The sequence below is a fragment of the Lithobates pipiens genome, unplaced genomic scaffold (assembly GCF_037356315.1).
Source record: "Lithobates pipiens isolate NorthernLeopardFrog02 unplaced genomic scaffold, aLitPip1_a1.2 Scaffold_28, whole genome shotgun sequence".
NCBI lineage: Eukaryota > Metazoa > Chordata > Amphibia > Anura > Ranidae > Lithobates > Lithobates pipiens.
The window spans coordinates 157028773-157054792 of NW_027507789.1; the positions used below are offsets into that span (position 1 = coordinate 157028773).

At 43.2% G+C, this 26020-nt stretch overlaps 1 protein-coding gene across 1 annotated transcript in view; it reads right to left on the reverse strand.

The window, feature by feature from the left end:
* The window catches only part of SKAP1 (src kinase associated phosphoprotein 1), a 647014-nt gene that overhangs the window by 483490 nt on the left and 137504 nt on the right, over positions 1-26020 (reverse strand). The window contains exon 4 of the mRNA XM_077459761.1: positions 1073-1192. Within this exon, the coding sequence (XP_077315887.1) occupies positions 1073-1192 (120 nt within the window). The remainder of the gene's footprint in view (positions 1-1072; positions 1193-26020) is intronic.

The window sequence follows — 26020 nt, forward strand, 5'->3', positions numbered from 1 at the left end:
GAGAAGAAGCCACTGTGGCTACAGAGCAGCTAGGAAAACTGATGAAAGAGTTTGGAGAAAAAACAGATGTTAAAAGAGGTAAGGCTCTTTCAGTAGGTAGAAGATGTCTATCACCTAAGGACACTGGCAAAAAACGAAGGCTTACTGGGGGTGAGAGGGGTTATTTAGGGGATGCCCTTGCAGCTTCTTTTGTGTCCAATTATTTGAAGGTAGCTGCATATAACCCAAGCTAAGTTTCTGTCTCCTGTACTGTATGATAAAGAAATAAAATCGCACCGTACTATATTGCACAGTCAAATGCGTTGTTGTGCACTGCATTGCTAAAAAGTGCAGGTAACGCTCTTCATACACTGAGGAACACTGACAGCCCAATCAAAAAGGATGAACTGGACTGACACATTATTTACTTATTACTTACATAGCGACATCAATTTACACTTTACATATACAGTATATTGTACATTCACATCAGTCCTTACCCTCAAGGAGTTTACAAAAGGTCCATAACTCACAGGAGCCAATTAACGTACCAGCAAGTCTTCAAAGCGTGGGAAGAAACTGGAGTACCAGAAGAAATCCCACACAGGTACAGGAATAACATGCAAACTCCAGGCAGGTATTGCCGTGGTTGGGATTTGATACAGAGGTGCTAACCACTTAGCCACAGTGTTGGCCACTGCACTCCAATGCTTGTGTAATGCATGAAAGTGCATGGAATGGGTGCATTGTGCTGCTTTGCTAAAAATAGTGCAGGAGCGTTTAAAAAGTGTAAATTGGCTTTTAGGAAATCTATTTCTTAAAAACATACTATTCGCGGTATCACCATAACGCAAATTGCTAATTACATGTAAACAATTTTGCAATCTTTCCTTTTTAGCATGTCTGCTCTTGCTAAGTTGTGCCGGGTATAAGCAGGATTTAGTGGAATGGCGAGTCAAAGCACAGCTTAAAAGTCTGGCGGGTCCTGTTCGGTACCTTATATCATAAAATCACAAATTGTAAAATAACAGAAGTCCTCTTTAAAGAGTCACTAACAAAATAGTCAACTTCAAGCATAAAACCTTGAACTTACCATCATCCACGTAGTCTGATGTAAGCGAGACTTCATCAGATGCCAAAGAAGTCCCATGGCTCAGGCTACGGTTATCATCATAACTGTCTTGTCCTGATGCTGCAACAATAGGGTCACCACCTAAGAAAATAAGCAAACAATTTAGAAAATGTTGGTAAAGCACATGAAAGATGTAATAATTTTTACTTGGATTTGTAACACTAAGGTACCTGGGTTTCTATAAAAAAATATCCTCCTTCCTGTCACACCCTGATGCTTTTAGACCCAATGTGATGTTGGCCTTCTGCTCTCGATGTTACTCGAGTCTATGCATTGCATTTGTATCAGTAACATGTATATTTGGCAAAACAAAAAACCCTGTTGTGTTTTTCACGATCAATCAGTGACGCTGGCTTTGGACGGCAGCACTAATCTGTGTATTCTGACACGAGGGAAGTTTCCCCGCTGTTCAAATACATTTACTCAGTAAGAAGGATTCCCCTATCCACAAGTGTGTGGATGGGGAAATTGAGTCATTTTTTTTCTTTTGACCAGCGGGTTGAAGGAAAAACAATGACTAATGTATGCGCCGCCTTAAACATCTTACATGTTTACAAACCTACTGTTTGTTACGGAAGTTAAAGCAGAGCTATGACAGCCGCAAAAGGTGCCTCTACAAAGTATTGACTTTAGGGGAGTGAATAGTTATGCACATTGACTTTTTCTGTTATTTTGTCCTTTTTGTTGTTTGCTTCACAATAAAAAAAAATCTTCAAAGCTGTGGGCATGTTCTGTAGATTAAATGATGCAAATCCTCAAACAATTCATGTTAATTAAACTGGCTCTTCTCACAAGCTGGTGGTTGTGGTGCTGATGTAAGTGTCACTGGGCCCTGGGACAGCTGTTAGTAGTGGCACAAAATTGGCTTGACTTTCCCATAGAGCTGATAACATGTCTAAAATGGACCCCTGCAATGTAGCACAATAATGAGACAGCGAGTGAGGCTAGATAGTGTGTATGGCTGTATAGATTGTACCATAATTCAATGACGTGAAAGACTTTCTGTGTGTACACCTTGTACTGAATTCACTCTGCGCTGTTGTCATCCTCCTAGAGACCAGCACTGCTAATGTCAATAAAGAGAACTTTCCCCCTGCAGACCAGAGCTTTCCTGCGCTATTTTTACTGTCTGTACTTTCCTATTCATAAACTTTTGAGCAGGTGGGAAACTTGCCTGGTTATGGGGGCCTCTCAGAAAAAATAGTAGCAGCTGAGAAAAGGGTGTTTCTCAGTAAATGTGGGCTAGGGAAAGTGCAACTGTTCAGTGATTTTTTGTAAATGTTTAAACTTTAAATGACCAATTATTTAAAATGGCTGTATCAGAAATCTGTCAAAGTGCATCCTTTTACGGCCCTCCTCAGACTTGAGTTTGAGACACAATACCCATTGTAGATCAGCTATGCAAGGTTACAGAAGATATGTTTATTTTTTCTAATGTGGGCATGTATTTTTCAGCCTATTTTAACTCTCTAATGTACACACGATCGGAATTTCGGCCAGCAAAAGACAGATGAGAGCTTTTCATCAGAAAATGTGGCCGTGTGTATGCTCCATCGGAATTTAGCTGGCCGAATTCCCGCCAGCAAAAATTTGATAGCATGTTCTCAATTTTCCTGATGGAAAAACTTTCTATTGTATATTCCGATCGTGTGTATGCAATTCCGACGCACAAAAACTCACGCATGCTCAAATTCTACAATGAGATGAAAGCTATTGGCTACTAGGTATTGAACTTCCTTTTTCTAGGCCTGTCGTACATGTTGTACGTCACCGTGTTCTTGGCGGTCGGAATTTGGTGTGACCGTGTGTAGGCAAGACAGTTTGAGCACGGTGAAAGTGAGGGGAAAACTCACTGGACTGCAGTATAAACCCATCTGGAATTTTTATTCTTTCCCACTTAGTCCAAAAATTACAAAAAGTTTTGTTTGGCTGCAAATACACAAATACCTCAGCATCCCTTTTATAGGGTCTTTACACCTGGGAGGCAGAAAGGACTGGCCAATCACATGACCACTATGATTCCCTGTCATAGTGGTCACATGATCAGTAGCCAGCCCTGCCAGTTCCCTATCATTAGTAGAGACCAACAGCTACCTTCGGCAGCTCGGTGACTGTGCTGGGAGCACACAGTGATCACACACTCACCAAAGAAAGCTGTGCTGTCCATGCATATGTGCAGCATGTGGGCATTAAAGTTAATTTCTTTTTGCTGTAGCATATATGCGTTACATGGCGGCAAGAAGTGAAAGAGTAACCCTATTTTTGTTGAGAAAAAAACATTCCTCTCTGGGTGATCTACAATGCTGTGAAAAAGTATTTGCCCCTTTCAGATTTTTTTTTTTTTGCATATTTCTCACACTTAAAGCGGAGTTCCACCGAAAAAAAAATAAAGTAAAAAAGTCAGCAGCTAAAAATACTGCAGCTGCTGACTTTTAATAATTGGACATTTAGCTGTCCCAGGGTCCAGCAATGTGGGGGAACAAAGCCCCGTTCATCTCCCCCTCCTCTCTGCGGCGCCGGCATTGTCACTGTGGGTGCCCGGCTGTGGCTGGCCCAGGCAATCATCTGGGACCTGTGAAGTGTCCCAGATGATTGCTGAGAGGGAGTGGGGAGAGTTGAACTTCCTTCCGGTGCCGCGCTGCCCCGGGAGGAAGTCAAAGTTGGAACCCTCTAGAAAGAGGGTTTCGCCCACCCCCCAAAAAAATGACATGCCAAATGTGGCGTGTCAGGGGGTCACCTTCCCTTGAACAGGAAGTTCAATTTTTGGGTGAAACTCCACTTTAAATGACTCAGGTCATCAAACTAATTTTATCATTACACAAAGATAACCCGAGTAAATACAAAATGCAGTTTTTAAATGATGGTTTCATTTTTTAAGGCAAAAAAGCTGTCCAAACCTGTCTGGCTTTATGTGAAAAAGTAATTTCCCCCTAAACCTAATAACTAAGTGCAATCAAGCGTTTGCGAAAACTGGCAATGAGTATTTCACATTGCTGTGGAGCAATTTTGGCCCACTCTTCTTTGCAGAATTGTTTAATTCAGCCACATTGGGGGTTTTTCCAGAATGAAAGGTCACGATACAGCATCTCAATTGGATTTAAGTCTGGGCTTTGACTAGGCCACTCCAAAGCCTAAATTTTGCTTTGTTTGGACCATTTGGAGGTGGACTTGCTGTTGTGTTTCAGATCATTGTTCTGCTGCATAACCCAAGTGCACTTGCGCTTGAGGTCACAAACTGATGGCCAGACATTCTCCTTTAGGATTTTCTGGTAGAGCTCAGAATTCATGGTTCCATCAATTATGGTAAGTCATCCAAGTGCTGAAGCTGCAAAGCAGTCCCAGACCATCACGCCGCCACCACCACCATGTCTGACTGTTGGTATGATGTTCTTGTTATGAAATGCTGTATTAGTTTTATGCCTGATGTAATGGGAAGCACACCTTCCAAAAAGTTACATTTTTGTCTCCTCAGTCCACAGAATATTTGCCTTAATTCGTGGGGATAAGCAAGATGTTTTTTGGTAGATGTGATATGAGCCTTTGTGTTCATTTTGGTCAGCAGTGGCTTTGGCCTTGGAACTCTCCCATGGCTGCCATTTTTGCCCAGTCTCTTTCTTATTGTTGAATCATAAACACTGATCTTACCTGAGGCAAGTGAGGCCTGCAGTTCTTTAGATGTTGTTGTGGGCTCTTTTATGACTCATGGATGAGTCGTCGTCATGCTCTTGGAACAATTTTTGTAGGCCAGCCACTCCTGGGAAGGTTCACCACTGTTCCAATTTATCTCCATTTGTGGATAATGGCTCTCCCTTCCAACGCCTTAGAAATGGCTTTGAAACTCTTCCTAGGCCGATATAGGTTTTTTCCTAATCTGTTCTTGATTTTTTCTTTTTTTTTTATTGTGGCATGATGTGTGGCTTTTTGTGATCTGTTGGCGTGCTTCACTTTGTCAGACAGCTTCTATTTATGTGATTTCTTGATTCAACAGGCCTGGCAGTAATCAGGCCTGTGTGTGGCAAGTGAAATTTAACTCCGCTTTCCAAAAAATTGTGGTTAATCAAAGTTCAGAATCAGTTCAGAATCAGTTCAGGTTTGAACAGCTGTTTTCCCTTAATAAATTAAATAATAATTTAATAAGTACATCTTGGATTTACTCGGGTTATCTTTGTGTAATATTAAAATGTGTTTGAGCTGAATCATTTAGAAATATGATGAGAAATATGTAAAAAAATAAAAAATCAGGAAGGTGGCAAATACTTTTGCACAGCACTGTATGTACATTTCAATGATTTTGACAAACTTTGTTGCAGATTCCTAACTTTTGTTATTCTGAAGATATCCCTGTGTGTTTGTCTGGGCCCATGTTCAGAAGTGAGTCTAATGCCCCGTACACACGAGCGGACTTTTCAACATCAAAGGTCCGACGGAACAATTCCGGCAGACTATTCGAACGTGTGTGGGCTGCAGCGGACTTTTGATTTGCAAAAGTCTGACAGACTTTAGAAATGGAACATGTTTCAAATTTTTCCGACAGAACTCTGCCGGACCCAGAAATCCGCTCGTGTGTGTGCTAGTCTGACGGACTAAAACCGACGCTAGGGCAGCTATTGGCTACTGGCTATGAACTTCCTTATTCTAGTCCAGTCATACGTCATCACGTTCGAATCCGTCGGACTTTGGTGTGATTGTGTGTGGCCAAGTCCGTTCATTCGGAAAGTCCGTCAGAACTCCGTCGAAAGTCTGCCGGACTTAAGTCCTGTCGTGTGTACGCGGCATAATGGGAGTGGTTACTTAAATATCAATCAGCTGCAAAGCCCTAATGAGGAAAATTGCTGGGTCTGCATCCCTTAGGCTGGGTTCACACTGCTGCGATGCGGGAACGCTGCGAATCTACTGCGGGTTCCCGCATTGCATGCCTCCCGGCGGCAGTTCACACTGCCCTATGCGAACTGCTGGGAGTGTCAGTGAAAAGTTAAAAACACCTCCAAATCAGTTTGCATATCGCAGTGCGATCTGCAAACTCGGACAGGAATCAATTCTGCTGCGGACCAAAGAAGGGGTCCTGTACGAGTTTGGGTCGGATGCGATGCAAATTCAGTCATACTATCTGTATGGCTGAAATCGCATCACACAGAGATCGCATGTGATTTGCACTGCAGTGCGAATCACATCCGATCTTGTATGCCGCAGCAGTGTGAACCCAGCCTTAGACGTGATTTCCGACTGGGAATATCTCACCAAAAATGACATTTTTGTTGCAGGCGATATTTGACTTGGATCTTAGTGCACACTTCTGGGGAGCAAATCACACAAGCAGGAAATTGCATATCTGGGGGGCGTTCTATACACATTCTGTGTAGAGACACCGCCAGGTAGCCATATTGCATTGCATTTCACAGAAAATTAGAGAGCTGCAGATTAAAAAGGAAAGGTAAATTTTAATAACATTCAATAACAATATGACTTGTGTTGCAACTGTATACGCTATATATATATATATATCATTTTTTATTTGCTATTTTTTTCCATGAAAATGGAGTTACCCTTTAACCAGTTCCCGACCGGCACACGTCGATGTACGTCGGCAGAATGGCATGGGCAGGCATATTGGCATACAGGTACGTCCATTTTTATATGCCGCCCTGCCATCACGTGCTCGCCGGCGGCGGCACGCTCGTGTGCCGGTCGGGACCCCCGTGTGTCCGGTCGCAGGGTCCCGCGGACACCCGCGATCTTCTCATGGGGCGGCTGAACGGGGAGATGCTGTTGTAAACAGCATCTCCCCATTCTGCCTAGCAACAAGTGATCTCTGCTCCATGTGATTGGAGCAGAGATCGGTGTTCACTAACACAAAGCACAGCCCCCCACAGTTAGTAGCACGACCCTAGGAACACTTAACCTCTACACTGCCACCCCCTGGTTAACCCCTTCACTGTCAGTGTCATTTACACAGGAATCACTGCATTTGTATAGCACTGATTGCTGTATAAATGACAATGGTCCCACAAATGTGTCAAAAATGTCCGATGTATCCGCCATAATGTCGCAGTCACAATAAATATCGCTGATCGCCGCCATTACTAGTAAAAAAAAATTTTTTTTATAAAAATGCCATAAAACTATCCCCTATTTTGTAAATGCTATAACTTTTGCTGAAAATCAGCTGGTGCTTATACTCCCCAGCTTGGGGGAGTCCACATTACCTTCCCCGTCGCTTCCAGATGACGTGATAACGAAACGTACATCGAGGCGTTCAGTGCTGGATGGTGTCATGCACACCAGCTACGAGGGTGAGCCGGGATGCACCATCTGATAACCCGACACGCCAACAGCACCAGTGTCGGGTTAAGGCACCATTCATGTAAGCAGCCATTTTGCATTTGTATTTTATCACTTTTTAAATAAACAGGATTACGCTATTGGTTCCTTCTGTTATGTTTCTTTACATATCCCATCTATGATTTTTGCGGAGGAGGGGTTTTTCCATCCATAGTTTTCACAATTGCAGCAAGCAGTACCTTGCTAAAGTGTAATTGACCTGCTTTTTAACTAAAGGGGTCACTACTATCTGGTAAGCAGAATCCACTTATGGAGCACTTTGGGTGTATTGTTCTCAGTCGGTAAAGGAATATCCACTATTTCTATTTCTTAGAAGATTTCAACACAGAAGAGAGATGTGTGCTTGGGACTTTGATTGATGGCTCTTTGGTTCATCTATTTATCATTCACCTATTCTCTTTATTGTTTCACCATTTGTGTTTATTACTATTTATGTATTTTTATCTATGGCACTTTGCACTTTATTTTGCAATTTAATGTAGTTGTTTTAGGTATTTGAACAATTCTTGAGCAAACTTTGCACATTATAATTTGTTATTGAAGCGCCCTCTACACCCAATCTCACTAGTATTTTGAGTAGTATACCTATCTAATTAGGGAAGCAGCCATTTATATCACTCTTATTCAATTTATATACATTATATAAATTTAGTTTGGCGCAAAGTACACATTTTTTATCACAGTCCACATTACCTGCCAAGGGGTGTAGTCAAAACGAAAAAACAACCACGTAGTCGGCTACTGGAGATAGTTCTCTGCTTGATGAACCCCGCAAGCAGATATCATAACTCCAAATTCCTGTACACAAATCGGAGAGGGTTTTTTCACTTAGAGGACTGCACTTAATCCCTGTCCAGCTTAGCCAGCCCCTCTGTTCCTGCATCTAGTTTGCCTACTATCACTGAGCGCAAGGTGCCATTTCCAGATCATTTCTCCCAGTATCATAGCCAATTTAGAGTCTTTCATAGGTGCTCGTCTCCTCTACTTTTCACTATAATACCAGACCTTTACTGATAAATGGGTTCTGCAGTCTCTCTCCTTCAGGGGGAACCTTGAGCCTGAGATTTTTGTCTCAGGACACATTGAGGAGTATATCTCTGACTTTTGTGTGGAGTGTGGACACTCAATAGAATGCCCTTAAGCTCCAGTCCTGCCCAGGCCTCTCAGAACAGGTAAAGGATTAACAAGCTTGAGTTAGAATCCCAGACACACTGGCCCTTTTTCCACCTATGGAGGCCTTGTGGGTTTTCTCCACCTATTTATTGTTTGGACCTTTGTCATGCTTTTAGCATTTCCCAGGATATCTCCCGGGAAATCAGTGTTTTCCCATCCTCTTGCCACCACCCCTGCTAGGGGGTCCATGGCCAGCAGCGAAATGTCTTTGCCGACCACCATTTTACAGAAGACCAGCTCTCGTATAGCCTGGTCACTTGCCGAGGGGAACAAGCAAGAGGCAGAGCCAGCCAGAGGGCTGCCAATAGAAATTGTGCTGCCGCCAACCCCTGCCCCTCGGCCTTCCCCCCTGTTGTGGGAAAGGCTACGGGGCGGGGGTTGGTGGCAGCTCTATTGGAAGCCATCTGGCCAGCTCCGCCTCTTGCTTGTGCCCCTCGGGGTGTTACACGAGGCTGGTCTACTGTATTGGCGGTGGAGACTCCACTGCTGGGACACCTGATGTAAGGGAGAACTCCACTGGGGGACTCCTGATGTAAGGGGGGGCTACACTGGGGGACACCTGATGTAAGGGGGGCTCCAATGGGGGACACCTGATGTAAGGGAGGGCTCCACTGGGGACACCTGATATAAGGGGGGACACCATTGAGGGACACCTGATGTAAGGAGGGACAAGCTTTATGCTACTGATCATGATACGCCCGAAATGAATTTAAGGCTTTTCTTAACATGCTTATCACATCAATTGTCTCGATCAAAGCCCCTAAAACTGTATATTAATCTATGAAATTATGATCTATAGTAATGTGATCATGAATATCTGTTTACTGTAGAAAAAACATAACCAATTCAATGTGAGATGAACATTATCCCGGGCACGTCTCATGCATCCAGCCTGGGATGACAGCTAGGAACATGCTCAAGTGATCAAGTTCTCACCGCAGCACAAACCTTGGGTGACAGGTCTGGCAAGCGGTGCCTCAGTAATTAGGAGGAGAGTGACACTGAGCAAACCAATATAAAGGCATGCAGAACAGTCCATTGGGGACACGGTCAGTCTTAGCCCCAGTCACAGACTTACTAGACAACAAGAATAATTCTTTCATTAATTAGCTGCCTTACTCCCGAAGTCCAAAGAGATCTATATCTTACAGGAAAAACAATATAATTAGCTGAGCACTTTAGACCAATAATCTATTCCATTCTGCTGGCTTCTCAACTTGCAGCAGCATTATAATCTCTAGACTAGATATGGATTTAGCACACACTGAAAGACCAGCATTTTCCATTTGTGCATGCTCAATGTAACTCATAAAATATATCCTTACAATAAGCTGCAAAAAGCCAATTGAATTTAAATGAGTATAAGAACATATGGACAGAGGTGAAATGCAAATTAGCATTTTGGCCACTTCATAAATGCATGAATTCAGTTGTGAACATTACTATAAAACAAAACTTTTTCCCCCAAATGATCATATACTAATGCTGCACTTTGGAAAACTGTAACTCTACACACATACAGTTTTTAGAGTTAAATACTGTAGCCAAGAATGCAAAACCCAGCGCTATCTTAGGCAATAGACATGTAACCCTTTTAACTGGTAGTAAAACAGAAAAAAAGTTTATTATTAATTACTAGCAGTAAAAAGCAAATGGTGGTTGGAAATAGATGCATAGAGCCTCCTACAACTAAGATTTTTTTCCTCTTATAAATATGCACAGTCAGATTACACAAGTGTACATTTTTATTTCCATGTAAGATGAAAAGGGCTAGAAGAGGAGACAATTCTTGACAATGGCTTACCAGTTATCTGTGAAAATGCAACCTAGCCAATCAATTCTTTCCTCCAGATCAGATACCTTGGGGTATTTACTTGAGTCATAAAGCACTCATATACATGAGATAATTTCCCTGAATGTAACCAGTAGGACCAAGAGATGTTCATCTTATGTTAATGAGCGCCTTCCATGTACCCTACATGCATAACAGATGGAATTTCCTTTTCAGATTTACTATTTATAGATAAGCAAAAAAGGGTCCGATTTACCTGCAAGAAGAAAGTGTTCTGTATTAATGCACCCATAAGTCATCAGTGCTTGCATGCACCATTACCAGCAGCCTGTACAAATGACAGCCCAACTGCAGTGGTAATTACGTAGATGAAAACATTTTCGCCATAAGTTTCGTCAGCGGTATGTTTCCAGTGACGAAAACAAAAAGAAAATTACTCCAGATTTTTGTCAATTAACAAAAACTGAACTAAAATGTGAAGGAGGGACATTTACCCACATGAACTTCCGGTTTCATCAGAGCTCCACCTGTAAAGCCCAGGAGTGTTTACCCTCCCAGCATGTAAGGTAGCGACCCTAGAGTGCTTAGTGGTTTGGAGTGTTTTGGAGTGCTTAGCACTGTGCAGCATTACAGGCCTCCTTAGATGACCATCCAAAACACTGTGTGCATTAGCTTCCTCAGATCACCGTCCAGAACACTGTGCATTACAGACCACTGTCCAGAACACTGCAGGATTTACAGGCCTCCTCAGTCCACCATCCAGAGCACTGTGCATTACAGGCCTCCTCAGACCACTGTCCAGAACACTGTGCATTACAGCCCACTTCAGACCACCTTCCAGAGCACTGAGCATTACAGCCCTCCTCAGATCACCATCCACAGCACCGTGTGCATTACAAGCTCCCTTAGCCCTTGTACACACGATCGGAGATTCCGACGGAATGTGTCCGATCAGAGCGTTTTGTCGGATATTCCGACTGTGTGTGGTCTGCATCGGACTGTTTCCGTCGGAATATCCGTCGGACCAAATTTTCCAACTTGCCGGACAAAGTGCCACGCATGCTCAGATCAAATTCCTACATCAAAGCTATTGGCTACTAGCCTGAACGTAGTCCCATCGTAACGAAATTACGTCATCACGTTCTGAAAGATCGGATTTTGTCCGACCGTGTGTATGCAACAGTTACGGACAAGATCCGTCGGACAAAATCCGACGGATTTGGTTGTCGGAATCTCCGACCGTGTGTACAAGGGCTTAGACTGCCCAGAGCACTGTGCAGCATTTACAGGGCTCTTCATGCCACACTTGTCCACACTTGTTGGGACCTTAGATTGTAAGCTCCTTGAGGGTAGGGACTGATGTGAATGTACAATGTATATGTAAAAGCGCTGCGTAAATTGACGGCACTATATAAGTACCTGAAATAAATAAAATAAATAAATCAACCAAAAATCCAGAAAAAAACACAAGATAAAAATTTTATAAATTGAATTACAATTCAGTAAGTAAAATAAGTATTTGATCCCCTACCAACTAACAATAATTCTGGCTCCCACAGACTGGCTACATTATGTGCTCATGTGGTACACAGATTAGTCCTGTCAATTTTAGGAGGTGCTCCTAATAACAACTAGTTATGTGTATAAAAGACTCCTCTATTCAAACCTCACATTCATGAGCAAGACCAAAGAGCTATCAAAGAATATCAGGGACAAGATTGTAGGCCTGCACAAAGCTGGAATGGGCTACAAGACCATCAGCAAGAAGCTTGATGAGAAGGAGACAACTGTTGGAGCGATTATTCACAAATGGAAGAAATACAAACTAACCATCAAATCGCCCTCAGTCTGGAGCTCCATGCAGGATTTCACCTCACGGGGCAAGTATGATCATGAGAAAAGTGAGGGATCAGGCCAGAACTACACGGGAGGAGCTTGTGAATGATCTCAAGGCAGTTGGGACCACAGTCAAAAAACAGACCATTGGTAACACAATACGCCCCAATGGATTGAAAGCCTGCAGTGTCTGCAAGTTCCCCTCTTCAAGAAGGCACATGTACAGGCCCATCTGAAGTTTGCCAATGAACATCTAAATGGTTCAGAGAAGGATTAGGAGAAAGTACTGTGGTCAGATGAGACCAAATTTTAGCTCTTTGTCAATAACTCGACTTGCCATGTTTGGCTGACTATGACCCTAAGAACACCATCCCTACAGTCAAGCACTGAGGTGGAAACATAATGCTTTAAGGCTGTTTCCTGCTAAAGGTACAGGCCGACTTTGCTCCATTGAGGGGCCAATGAATGGGGCCATGTCTTGTAAAATCTTGGATGAGAACCTTCTTCCCTCAGCCAAATCTCTAAAGATGGGTCGTGTATGGGTCTTCCAGCATGACAATGGCCCAAAACATACTGCCAAAGCAACAAATAAGTGCCTCAAGAAGAAGCACATTAAGGTCACAGAGTGGCCTAGCCAGTCTCCAGACCTTAATCCTATAGAATATGTATAGAGGGAGCTGAAACTTCGAGTTGCCAAGCGACAGCCAAGAAACGATTAAACTAAATTAAAGATTTAGAGAAGATCTGTAAAGAAGAGTGGACCAAAATCCCTCCCTGAGATGAGTGCAAACCTGGTAACCGACTACAAGAAACATTTTTATTCTGTGCGTGCCAACAAGGGTTTTTCCACCAAGTACTAAGTCCCTTTTGCTTGGGGATCAAATACTTTTTTCACTCACTGAACTCAATTTATAACATTTGTATCTTGTGGATTGTTGGTTGATATTCTGTCTCTGGCATTTAAAATACACCTATGAAAAAAATTATAGACCCTTAATTTCTTTGTAAGTAGTCAAACCTACAAAATCTGCAGGGAAAAAATTAATTATTTTCCCCACTGTTTTCATTTTTTTTACTTCAAGATTATATAATGAGCTTGAAAGTTCTAGAGAATTGTTTAAAAAATACATTGCAATTTAACCAAACCCATTCGATTTTAGTAGAGTAAAATGATTTTAGTCAACTAAAATGTACACGGCAGTTTTTACACGTTAGCACTGTATGGTCAATAAGTAAAAACATAATTTTAGATTTCCAGATATTAGGTTATAATTCACCGACCAGCCTGGGATGATGATAATGCATGTTGGGGCCATTGTGAGCAGATTCAATTTAAAAGAAGAGAACGTGTCAGTTTAATAAATGACAAATATTTCTAGGCTAAAATTTATGTGCACTGGCGAAAAACAAAGATACCAAGAATTGTAAATAGGTAATGTATTAAACGCCCATTCATTTATATTTCAAAAATAACGTCCCTAAAATTATGCTTTTTCCTCTGGCATGCGCAGAGATGTGTGATGTGAAACTGAGATTTGCTTATGTATGTGTTTCCTGACTGCATATGGGCATGTATGTGCACGAATGTGTATTTATGTGCATGCATGTGTATATATACAGTATCTCACAATAGAACACCCATCACATTGTTGTAAATATTTTATTATACCTTTTCATGTGACAGCACTGAAGAAATTACACTTTGCTACAATGTAAAGTAGTGAGTGTGCAGCTTGTATAACAGTGTAAATTTGGTGTCCCCTCTAAACCTCTGATAACAAAAGTGAGTACACCCCTAAGTGAAAATGTCCAAATTGGGAACAAAGTATCCAAATTTTGTGTGGCCACCATTTTTCCAGCACTGCCTTAACCCTCTTGGGCATGGAGTTCACCAGAGTTTCACAGGTTGCCACTGGAGTCCTCTTCCACTCCTCCATGATGACATCACAGAGCTGGTGGATGTTAGAGACCTTGAGCTCCTCTGCCTTCCATTTGAGGATGCCCCACAGATGCTCAATAGGGTTTAGGTCTGGAGACATGCTTGCTCAGTCCATCACCTTAACCCTCAGCTTCTATAGCAAGGCAGTGGTCATCTTGGAGGAGTGTTTGGGGTCGTTATCATGTTGGAATACTGCCCTGTGGCCCAGTCTTCAAAGGAAGGGGATCATGCTCTGCTTCAGTATGTCACAGTACATGTTGGCATTCATGGTTCCCTCAATGAACTGTAGCTCCCCAGTGCTGGCAGCACTCATGCAGCCCCAGACCATGACACTCTCCCCCCCATGCACCATGTAGGCAAGACACACTTGTCTTTGTACTCCTCACTTTGTTGCCGCCACACACGCTTGAGACCATCTGAACCAAATAAATTCATCTTGGTCTCATTAGACCACAGGACGACAGCCATGCAGACCAATTTGATGCAGTGTGCGGCGCATGGTCTGAGCACTGACAGGCTGACCACCAACCCCTTTAACCTCTGTAGCAATGCTGGCAGCACTCGTGCATCTATTTCTCAAAGAAATAGACAGTCGGCTTTCTTGTAATAACAACTGATGTGGCTAAGCATCAGTTGTTATTACAAGAAAGCCGACTGTCGGCTATAACAAATGGTACCGGGGTGATGCCTGCAACTGCAACCCCTTCAAGCCGAAGGCCATATATTTGTGTTCCGTCGGCGTGAAAGGGTTAAAGGATAAGTTCATCTTTAAAAAAAAAGACAATTTTTTGCAGGTTTATAGATGTGCATTTACTATTTTTTGTTTGTAGGAGTCTGAAAAGCATTGCACCTGTGATCAGCTGATTCACAGGTGCAATGCAGGGCTCCTGCAGACTGTCAGTGTAAGCTGTCTGCTTGTATGGACAGGCAGTTACACAATGACAGGAAGACTCAATTAACTACCTGGTGTGCTCAACAGCACCCTGGTAGTGCATTGAGAATTACAAGCCATCAACTGCGAAAGCTGTCAGTACTTGTAGTTCAGAACTCTGGGAGCCCCGCACAGCCATGCTCTTTTCAAATAGAGACAGCGGGTGCGGGGGTAAATCAGGAACTGGCTACAGGAGCAAGAACATGTTCTATGTTCCCTCCCTAAAAATGATTGGAACATGTAACATGTTACCAAAGGTGAACTTACAGTATCCTTTATGCCATAGCATTGATGGCAGTGCAAGGGTTAAGAAGAAAAAAAAAAACAAGATTTGATTAGCATGGATACTGATCCAATCCTAAAACTTCCCCACAACAATCTACAGCTCCCTCCTAGAGATCAGCGCAATCTCCAGAGGGTGCTGCAGCTTTAATATTCTAAATATCTCATATAATCGGTGAAGGGCTGGCTGTTTATGACAGGGGGTGCCATTTAGGCAGCTCATTTTACAGCAGCACTAGCTCCATATTCACAATAATAGAAAATTATCGCAAGGCAGCTGCTACGGTGATACCGCAGAATTACTGTCTTTGAGGATATTTATTGCTGTGACTATCAGATCGCTAGCATTCTCCTAATAAAAAAAAGATTTGATTGTATTATTATAGGTACTTATATAGTGCCGACACTTTACACAGAGTGTACATTTTACATACTATTTACTCACAGCAGTCCCCGCCATTACAAGGTCTCACATACACACATACTAAGGCCAATATAGACAGGAGCCTATTGCCTAATCAGCATATCTTTGGCGTGTGGGAGGAAACCCAACATGCAAACTGTATGCAGATAGAGTCCTAGCCAGGTTTTAAACCAAGTACCCCAGTGTCACAAGGCAGAATTGCTAACCATTGGACCACTCTGTGCTTATATGGATACATTTTTAGGTGTAGCCCGATCTAACCACCATCTAATCACACCTCTCCCTCTCCTCCAACATGCTCTTCTCTTTCTGATCTGTTTCTTTTAGACAACAGTAGTGAAATCTTTCAAATTAATTGCATACAAGGTCTAGCCTCATCAGTGAGACTCAATGAGCTATATGCATGGTGCAATTTTCAGAATTAAATAAAAAGACTGCCTTGCCCTGTATAAGAGCAGACAAATACACTTCACCACTACTCAAGTATAAAAATATATTTCACACTGGTTGCTGAATATATGTAAAGTAATTATACTAGAAAAAGTCTCTGTCCCAAGAAAAAGAAGTCCCTGTTCCTGTTACAAGAAAAAGTCCCTGTGAAATATTGATTTCTATTTGAGAAACTTTTACATTTAACAGTAGGGGGAGCTCTCTGAGCAGCAGTATTAGGAAAGAACACATTCAGCGTGCCTTATGAATAGTCTCTGCCAATTTGTTAACTGAAGTAAATTATTATACACAAATGAATACATTTAATACTGCCATTTATCCTTTGGGACTTCTGTATTATTTAGGTGCAGTCAAAATACAGCATCCGCAGTCATTTGCCAGGAAAATATTCTGAAATTATAAGCAGCAAGGTTTCCTCAGCTTGCTAGACACCGGTAGAATTTTGTTTGAATGTTTGTAGAGAAATGCAGAAAATTGTTTGTCAGAGCAATCGATAGAACCATTATGGATTTAACAAATTTTGAATGAAAACTAGGAAAATTTTCATTTTATTGCCATGCAATGTTTCAAATTCAACGTTACACTTTGGAATGCACATGCGCATTATAATAAGCGCAATTTTACACAAGTGTTCGTTCACATTGACAATTGAGAATTTAGAATCGCATTCACAGTTAGTATTTCATTTGTTCATTTAAAAAAATCAAATTTTTCTTTCATTTTCCTTGTCAAAACAATTGTCGATTTGATCCCATTAACTATTAGAAGTTAGTTTCACATTTTTTCGAATGAAGTTCTATTGGTGTATTCTTTACTGCTTTACCCTGTTTTAGCCTTACTTTGATTATTCAGTAGATCTGACTATGAGTAGTTAAGTGGAACTAAAAGCAAATGTGAGCATGTCTGCATTTAAATGTATTCAGTGTGAAAAACTATGTACTAAGAGGCTGTTACATTCATCCCAGTGTTCATCTTCTGCTGACGGTCCTGCTAGATATATCTGTTGACAGAATCCTCTTATCAGATTATTGGAGGAAATATGAACTTGTGTATAATCAGAGTCAAGTACTACCTATTGAAGCTGCATTGAAACACAGAATCATGTGACCAGAAGCTGAAGTACCACCTGAAAGCACATAGCAAAACACTGGCTGCAAGACACCTAGTTTAACCACTTGCTGAACAGGCTTTTTCTGGCACTTTTTGTTTACAAGTTTAACCAGTTAAGGACCGCCCGCTGCAGTCGTACTGCGGCCGGTTGGCTCTCCTGTGTGAATCGCCGTCATTGTAAGTTGGGCGCGCTCACCCACGGCGATCAAATTCATTCCAGAACAGTCTCCAGGCCCAGGCTAATGATTTCTGTTCTGGACCTGGAGATTGGTTCTGGTAAATGAGAGACTGTCCTCTGCATGTGTAATGTAAACACAGGCAGAGGAAGTGATGTCACCTCCCCTCGTGGAGCCCTTTTTGGTTCCAAAGAGAGGAGAGAGGACATCTAACCATGAGCTGCACTAACACTACACTAACACCAGTACACGTGATCGCCCTCCCCAATAAACCCTTTCACTCTCCTGTCAGTGTCACCAACTGCAGTTTTCCGATTTTCACATATCACTGTACTGGTGTCATTCGTGACACTAATCAGTGTTAGGGCAGTTAGTAGTAGGCCCAGGAATCCAGAAAGTCGACAAGAAAGACAAAGATCCACCACTCCAGGTCAGTCCACCAGTAGACTGCTTACTCTCCAGGCAGGTAGGGGTTCCAGGTGTAGGCTGATTGCACAAACCAAATAGATGAGAATGAACAAACTCTGGACAGCCGCACTCCGGATCGAATGAAAAGGGAAAAGTGCCTTTATTTCTTCAAATGAAAAAACTCCACATCACACGAATCACCACTGCAAAGGGAAAAATATAGAACCAAATCTCTGACGCGTTTCACGCTAAAACCAGCTATGAGTAAGCGCTGGTTGGTGATTTGTGTGATGTTTTTTTTTTCATTTGAAGAAATAAAGGCACTTTTCATTCGATCCGAGTGCGGCTGTCCAGAGTTTGTTCATTCTCATCTAGTAGTAGGCCCAGGTAGGTTTAGGGTACTCCCCATTAACCCCCTAATAAAGGTTTAACCCTCTGATCACCCCCCCCCCAGTTAACCCTTTCACCAAGTGTCACCAGTGTCACTAATATAGTGTACAGATCTCTTTTCTGATTACTGTATTTAGCGTCACAGTCACAGTTAGTTACTGTCATTGTTCGTTTTTTATAGCCTCAGGGTACCCAAAATATATTAACTAATAAGGGTTTAACCCCCTGATCGCCCCCCGAGGACAGGTTTTAGTGTCAGTGATGCCGCGTACACACGATCGGACTATCCGCCCGTGTGTGGGCTCCGGTGGACTTTTTGTAAGAAGTTTTGACTCAAAATTGTCCGCCGGACTCGGCAGTCCGGCGGGCAATCCACCCATCTGTGTGCTAGTCCACCGGACTCTTGAAATTAACAGGCTTGCTCACACACGGAGAAAAGTCTGTTCATTTTGAACGTGGCTCCAGGTAGACGGGACTAGCGAAGGAAGTCACTGTCGCCGCCACCATCGGCGAGATTGACACCTCGCTGACCCCGTCACCTGGTATGGATTTAAAGGGGAACCCCTACGCTGAAAAAACGGTGTGGGAGTCCCCCCAAAGTCCATACCAGACCCTTATCCGAGCACGCAGCCCGGCTGGTCAGGAAAGGGGGTGGGTGTGCGCTCCCCCCCTTCCTGAGCCGTACCAGGGCTCTGCGGCCCCCCCACCCCAAAGCACCTTGTCCCCATGCTGATGAGGACAAGGGCCTCTTCCCGACATTCCTGGCCGTTGGTTGTCGGGGGGTCTGCGGGCGGGGGGGGCTTATCGGAATCTGGGAGCCCCCTTTAATAAGGGGGCCCCCAGATACTGGCCCCCCACTCTATGTGAATGAGTATGGGGTACATGTACCCCTACCCATTCACCTGGTGAAAAAAGTGTAAATAAAAAAACACAACACAAGTTTTTAAAATTATTTATTAGACAGCTCCGGGGGTCTTCTCTTCTTCCATCTTGGGGGGTCTTCTCACCGGACTCCTCCGCTATCTTCTGCTCTTTTGCTAGCTCTTTTATTAGCGGAGGAGAGCGGCTTTCTTCTTCGTCGTCGCCGTCCAGGGGTCTTCTTCCGACTTCGGGGTCTTGTCCCGCTCTTCGGTCTTCTGCCGCCGCCTTCTTCTCTTCCTCTTCTTCCTTCCTATGTTGACACGATGCTCTCTCTGGCTGCAATGGCAGGGATGCGTTGTGTGGCAACTTATATAGGAACAAGGGGCGGGGTCAACGAGTGATGTCACATGGTGACCCGCCCCTTATGACGTCACAGTCCTGGAGGATGCCGGATAGTCCGATCGTGTGTACGTGGCATTAGGGTCAGCGTCAATCCCAGGCAGCATCAGATTATTGCCAGTAGCGCTAACACCCACACACACACCATACACCTTCCTTACTAGTATAGTGTTTGAACGGATCAATATCTTTGATCTGATCAGAACTATATTAGCATCCCTAGTAGTATAGTGTTCCCAAAAACACAGCGTTAGCAGGATCAGCCAAGACACCTGCTAGCACCTGCGTTTAGACCCTCTGTCCAGCCCAGCCCACCGAAGTGCAGTATCAATAGATACTGTCACTTACAAAACACAACACACAAAACTGCAGCGTTAGCAGAGTCACGCCTGACACCTACGAACACCAACAGTTAATTTTTTTTGGTAGCGACTGAAGCAGTCGCTGACAACCAGAGACCTAAATGTCCAGAGGTAAACTAGTGAAGAGGCCTACACATTGCTGAGCATGACAGATGAGACCGCAGGGGAAGCGTCACTGTTAGATTCAGGCTCAGTAAACGAACCGTTAGAGAGCAACAGCACCCTGACAGATAGCTCTGACGACGGAGCAGTGGTCCTTTATAAGGTCAGGCGTACCCGACCCTGATCCTGCTCTTCTGTTTTTGAGGTGCAATAGCTCTCATATGGGGCAGAGAGCCAGTACTAGTGCTGCTCATCCTTCTGGTGAGCTGGCAAGCACCAGTGGCCTAGTACATCCTGGTCATAGACAAACCAGCACTGCGGTAACACTTTGTGATGTAGCAAGTCCCATAAGTGCAGTTCAAACTGGTGAGGTGGCTAGCACAAGTAGTGCCCCGCAGCCACCAAGAGTTCGAACACAGGCCTGTAGAGCGCATAGTTCCCTTCCTGCTGCATATGCCAATCCTGATAGGGAGCCCACCACATCTGCAGCGCCCGTACTTTCCTCATTCACTGGCCAACCCGCAATTCAGGTGGAAACAGTTGATTTTATGTCACTTGACTTTTATTCACTGTTTTTTCACAGACGATATCTATAGATCTTTTGTGGACCAAAGCAATTTGTATGCTGGTCAATTCGTCTCCGCTAATCCCCAGTTGACCCTTGCCAAAGAATGGAAACCTATTATTGTTTCCAAATTTAGGACCTTTCTGGGCCTATCCCTCCTCGTGGGTATTACTAAAAAGAGTGAGTTGTGGTCATATTGGTCCACTGACCCAATTTATCATATGCCCGCATTCTCTGCTTCCATGGCCAGTATGTGATACGAGCAAATCTTGCGGTTCATGCATTTTAAGAACAATGAACTCTGTAGTCCTCAGGGTGACCCTGGATACGATCAGCTCCACAAAATTCAGCCCCACGTAAACCACTTCAACCAACAATTCGCAGCCTTGTTTATTCCCGATCAAGTTGTCTGCGTTGATCAGTTCTTGACTACATTTTCTGGCCACTTGTCTTTCAAACAGTATCTCTCCAAAAAGCGTACCAGATATGGGGTCAATTTGTATAAGCTTTGTGACAGGGCAACAGGCTATACATATAGTTTTAGGGTTAATGAGGGAAAAGACAGCACTTTGGAGTCCCTCAACTGCCCAGACTACATAGGGAGCACTGGCAAGATTGCTTGGGATTTAGTGTCACCCTTTTTCGGAAATAAGGGTGACGTGGACAATTTTTAGTCATCACTTCACATCACCACTTTTTAGTCATCTTTTTGATTGTGGAATTGGCGCATGCGGCACCGTGAGATCTAATCGCTAGGGGCTTTCCCCAAAAGGCTTGTAGATTCCCGACTTTGACGGGGGGAGAGAGCCTGCTTGAGATGTAATAATTAGCTTGCAGTGAAGTGGAGGGATACACGGAACGTTTTCATTCTGTCCTCCCTTCATGCAGATACGGCAGCTGAAATTCCAACGGGGACTGGTGTTGTTGTGAAGCCCCTCTGTGTCCACGAATACAACCTTAACATGGGAGCAGTGGACTTCAAAGACCAGATGATGGTGCCGTACTTATTTGCCTGTAAGGCCAGACGTTGGTATAAAAAAGTGTCTGTATATTTTTTCTAATTGGCTCTGCTGAACGCTTATGTGCTATACAAAGCGTCAGGATGAAGTGGATCCTTCCTAAAATTCCAGGAAGAGCTCACAGCCCTTCTGTTTCCAGACGGTGCTGTGGCCCAACTTTCCAATGCAAATGCAGTGAGCTGGCCACAAGAGAGACACTTTCCATAAGTCCTCTGTGGTACCCCTGCCCAACAGCACCCCAAAGAAGATGTTGTGTCTGCAGAAAACGCGGCTATAGGCGTGACACCCGCTATTAGTGTCCCTTGACAACAATACAGAAGTTGACCAAAGGTGGTGGTAAAGAGCAGAAAAACCACATGATTTGGTGAAAGTTGGCCGAGAAAGTCCTGCTGTGTGTATGCAATACAAGTTCAGGGCCGACGCCCTTTGTACAAAAATTCAAGGGAAAGTTTGTACAAAGTCCTATCGTGTGTATGAGGCTTAAGAGTGTAAAATGGTGATTTTACTCCTCACTACCTATCACAATTTTGGAGGCCAAGGTCAAGATAGCACAAATGACCCCATTTTGGAAAGTAGACACTCCAAGGTATTTGCAAAGAGGCATGCTGAGTATTTTGCAGCCATAATCCCATAAACCACTTGCAGACCGCAACATGTACATATACATATTGCGGTCGGCAAGTGGTTAAGATAAAGGAAATGGACTTTCAAATTTGGATCTAAACCCAAAAGCAAAAGTTATATATTGCAGCTTACCAATATTTAGACGTAGTGGCTGCATTCGTCTTCTGGCTTTTATCCCTTTTATTTTTACATGTTGATCCTACCAGTAACAGGCTTCCTGCTCTAGGGATACAACGGTCACTAACTTGACACGTTACCGCACACGTGGAAGTAATCACTTCCACAAGAAAGCTGACAGTCGGCTAAGAAAATGTAAACAGACTTCCGGCTGTTATAGCAGCTGAGAGATTGTGTACATGCCAGTGCGCCTGCCGATGTATGACATAAGTCAGTGGCAGCAAAAGGGTTAACAGAACAAAAAGAATGGAGGGTAGGAGCAGTCACTAGATATATGTATACTGTCACAGGATCTTTACTGCATCTGGTTTTAGCATTCTAAGCACCTGTACACACGGTCGGACATTCTGCCAACCAAATCTGTTGTATTTTGTCCGACGGATTGTGTCCGAAACTGTTGCATACACATGGTCGTACCAAGTTGTCGGAAAATCCGATCATTCAGAACGTGATGACGTTATTTCGTTACGACGGGACTATGTTCAGGCTAGTAGCCAATAGCTTTGGTGTAGGAATTTGATCTGAGCATGCGTGGCACTTTGTCCGATCGGAATTCTCTACACATGATCGGAGTATGTCCCATCGGACCAGTTTGTCGGAAAATATTTCCAACAAGTTGGAAAATTGGGTCCGACGGATATTCCGACGGAATCAGTCCGATGCATACCACACACAGTCGGATTATCCGGCAACACGGTCCGATAGGACACATTCCGACGGATTCTCCGACCGTGTGTACAAGGGCTTAGAGTGTTGGAGACCCCTTTTGTACTGGCTTTAGCATCAGCAGTGGCATCTCAAACCTTAAGGGCCAGTTCACACTTGTGCAATGCCAGACATTGCATGTAATTAACAGTGTACTGCTGTTCACATTACATGCAATGTCTGTGCAGTGCGATATCAGCCATACAGATAGTATGGCTGATATCGCACCGCATTCGGTTCAAACACGCACAGGACCCTTTTTTCTGTTCGGCCAAAATCGTATTGCATGTGTGCTCACACAGCAGTTCGCATATGGCAGTGTGAACGGTCATGCGTGTTCGGATGCGATGCGGGAACCCGCAGTGGATTCGCAGGGTTCTCGCATCGCAGAAGTGTGAACCAGCACTAACAGAGTGGGCAATTTTTTTTTGATAAGGGCCTTGTAGAGAAAGTTTCAAATTTTTATGTGGATTTGGCAGAGCAGGTGAAACAGGGCCTGAAGTATGTCTGTAAAGCAGTGTTGAACTCTGGATTCTTTGACTCCAGGTTGTCAGCTTCAGGTAAGGTTATCCACAGGTTTCTGTAGCTGAAGTGTCAGTCGGTTGCCCAAACTTCCGAGAAGGCTGTTACAAATCTGCCACAGGGGGTGGAATTTTCAGTGCAATGCGAATTGAGCTCATCAAGAATCTCACCAGAGGAACGAGCACCTTTTTTGCCTGAACTCAGGAAGACCAAGAATTCTTAACTGAAACTTGGTCTCAGCAGCAAGCTGTTTCACTTCACCACCACTTCAATACCGGGCACTTTTACCCCTATCCTGCCCAGGACCATTTTAAAAGGAGTTGTAAAGGCAGAAAGTTCGGGGGTTCCGTCTATAAATTGATACATGTAATTCTGACTTGGCTTGAGTGTCCCCATAGAAAGCTGCTGCTGACACTCTATAGGAGGGAGGGGCTGGGACCAGCAAAGAGGGACACGAGAACAGGAGGATCCGGGCTGCTCTGTGCAAAACCAGCTGCACAGAGGAGGTAAGGATAACGTTTGTTTTTGTTTTTTTTAAAAGAAGACTTTCACCGCTGTCACACTTTGAATGACAATTGCGTGGAATTTTGGTGGAATTTAATCACCACAGTTTTCGTTTTTTTGCTAAAAAAATGAAAAAAGACTGAAAATTTTGAAAAAAAAAAAAAGAAGGTTTTCTTAATTTCTGTTATAAAATGTTGCAAATAATTATTCTACATAAATTTAGGCCAAAATGTATTCTGCTGCATTTCGTGGTGAAAATAACCCAAACTAGTATATATTATTTAGACTGTAGGAAAGTTGTAGAGTCCACAAACTATGGTATATATCTGAAAATTGATCATTCCTGATGTACTGATGGATTATCTAATTTCATGAGGCACCAAAATACCAGGACAGTACAAAGTAGACAGTCCAAGGTATTTAGTAAGAGGCATGGCAGGTTTCATGAAGTTGTAACTTTTTTGTTACAATTTTTTTTTGGAGAATTAAGAAATTTAAAGAAAAAAAAAGTAACAATTTAATTTTTTTATTTTTTACATACTGTCACCAGTGCGTCCTAATATAACTGGGGTGACGGTGATCAGGGACACTGACTGCTGACAGTATTAAAAAAAAAAAGTAATCTTTTTTAATTTCTTTTTTTATATTGTATTACTTTTTTCTTCTTTTTTTAACACACTGTGACCAAAGCAATATAATGTTACCATAGTAACATTGTACTACTATGGGGAAGTGGTTAGGATTTTTTTTTTTTTTTACAGATTATGATTGCTTATGCATTGCTATAAACAAGCATTTTCCTCAATGAAACTGAATCATTCAGTTTGTTTTGTTGTGATTAGCTGTGATTGGTCAAAGCTAATCACATGGTACAGATGGGCTGTGATTGGCCGTCTGTACCATGTGATCACATTGGCCAATCACAACTAGCAACACAATAATACACAATGGATGGCATGAAAGTGAGAAATCCATTGTTTACATGGTACCAGCAATGGGTCAGTATAATGATCATTAGGGATGAGCTCTGGCGTGTTCGCACAGCCCACATGCAGAGCCCACCAGGAAGTTGGCACTGCGCTAATCACAGGCAGTGAGACATTGTCCCGATGCGCAGTTGCAGAGATCAGGAAATGTCTCACTGCCTGTGATTAGCGCAGCGCCGACTTCCTGGTGGGCTCTGCGCCTGGGCTGTGCAAACACGCCGAAGCTCATCCCTACTGATCATTCATAGGCTGTGTCCCTGATCAAGGAGGAGTTCATATTTTACAAATTTGACCCCACTTTTTCATCCCATATGCATTTTTTTTTGTTTTCATTTGCACGGAAATTTGGACAAGTGGATTTGCAGTCCAACCTTATGAAATTTTGCTCCCATCTGTTCAGCTTAAGGTGGGGAGATGACTTGTAAAGTTTGTGGACTGTTCACTAACCCATGTATTGAACAAATGAGTGTAGTGAATTGATAGCTTTGAGCTTCAAAATTCTAAGTTTCACATATCCACAGGGGATATTTGCCTCTAATGCTGGCCATAATCAGCTGGAAAATCATTTGGAAAAAGCATTTGATATGGCGCCCTTCTGTGTAAATGTCCTACCTCTGACAGCGATATGCATCCTTGTGGTTACTTTTCCAAGAAATTGTCACCTGCGGAGTACAATTACGAGATTGGTGACAGAGAGCTATAAACGATCATTTTAGCTCGAAAGAATGGAGACATCTCCTCGAAAGAACCACTGTGCCAGTTCTCATTCTTACTGACCATAAGAATCTCACATTCTTGTCTGGGACTAAACGCCTCTCTCCCAAAAGGGCACG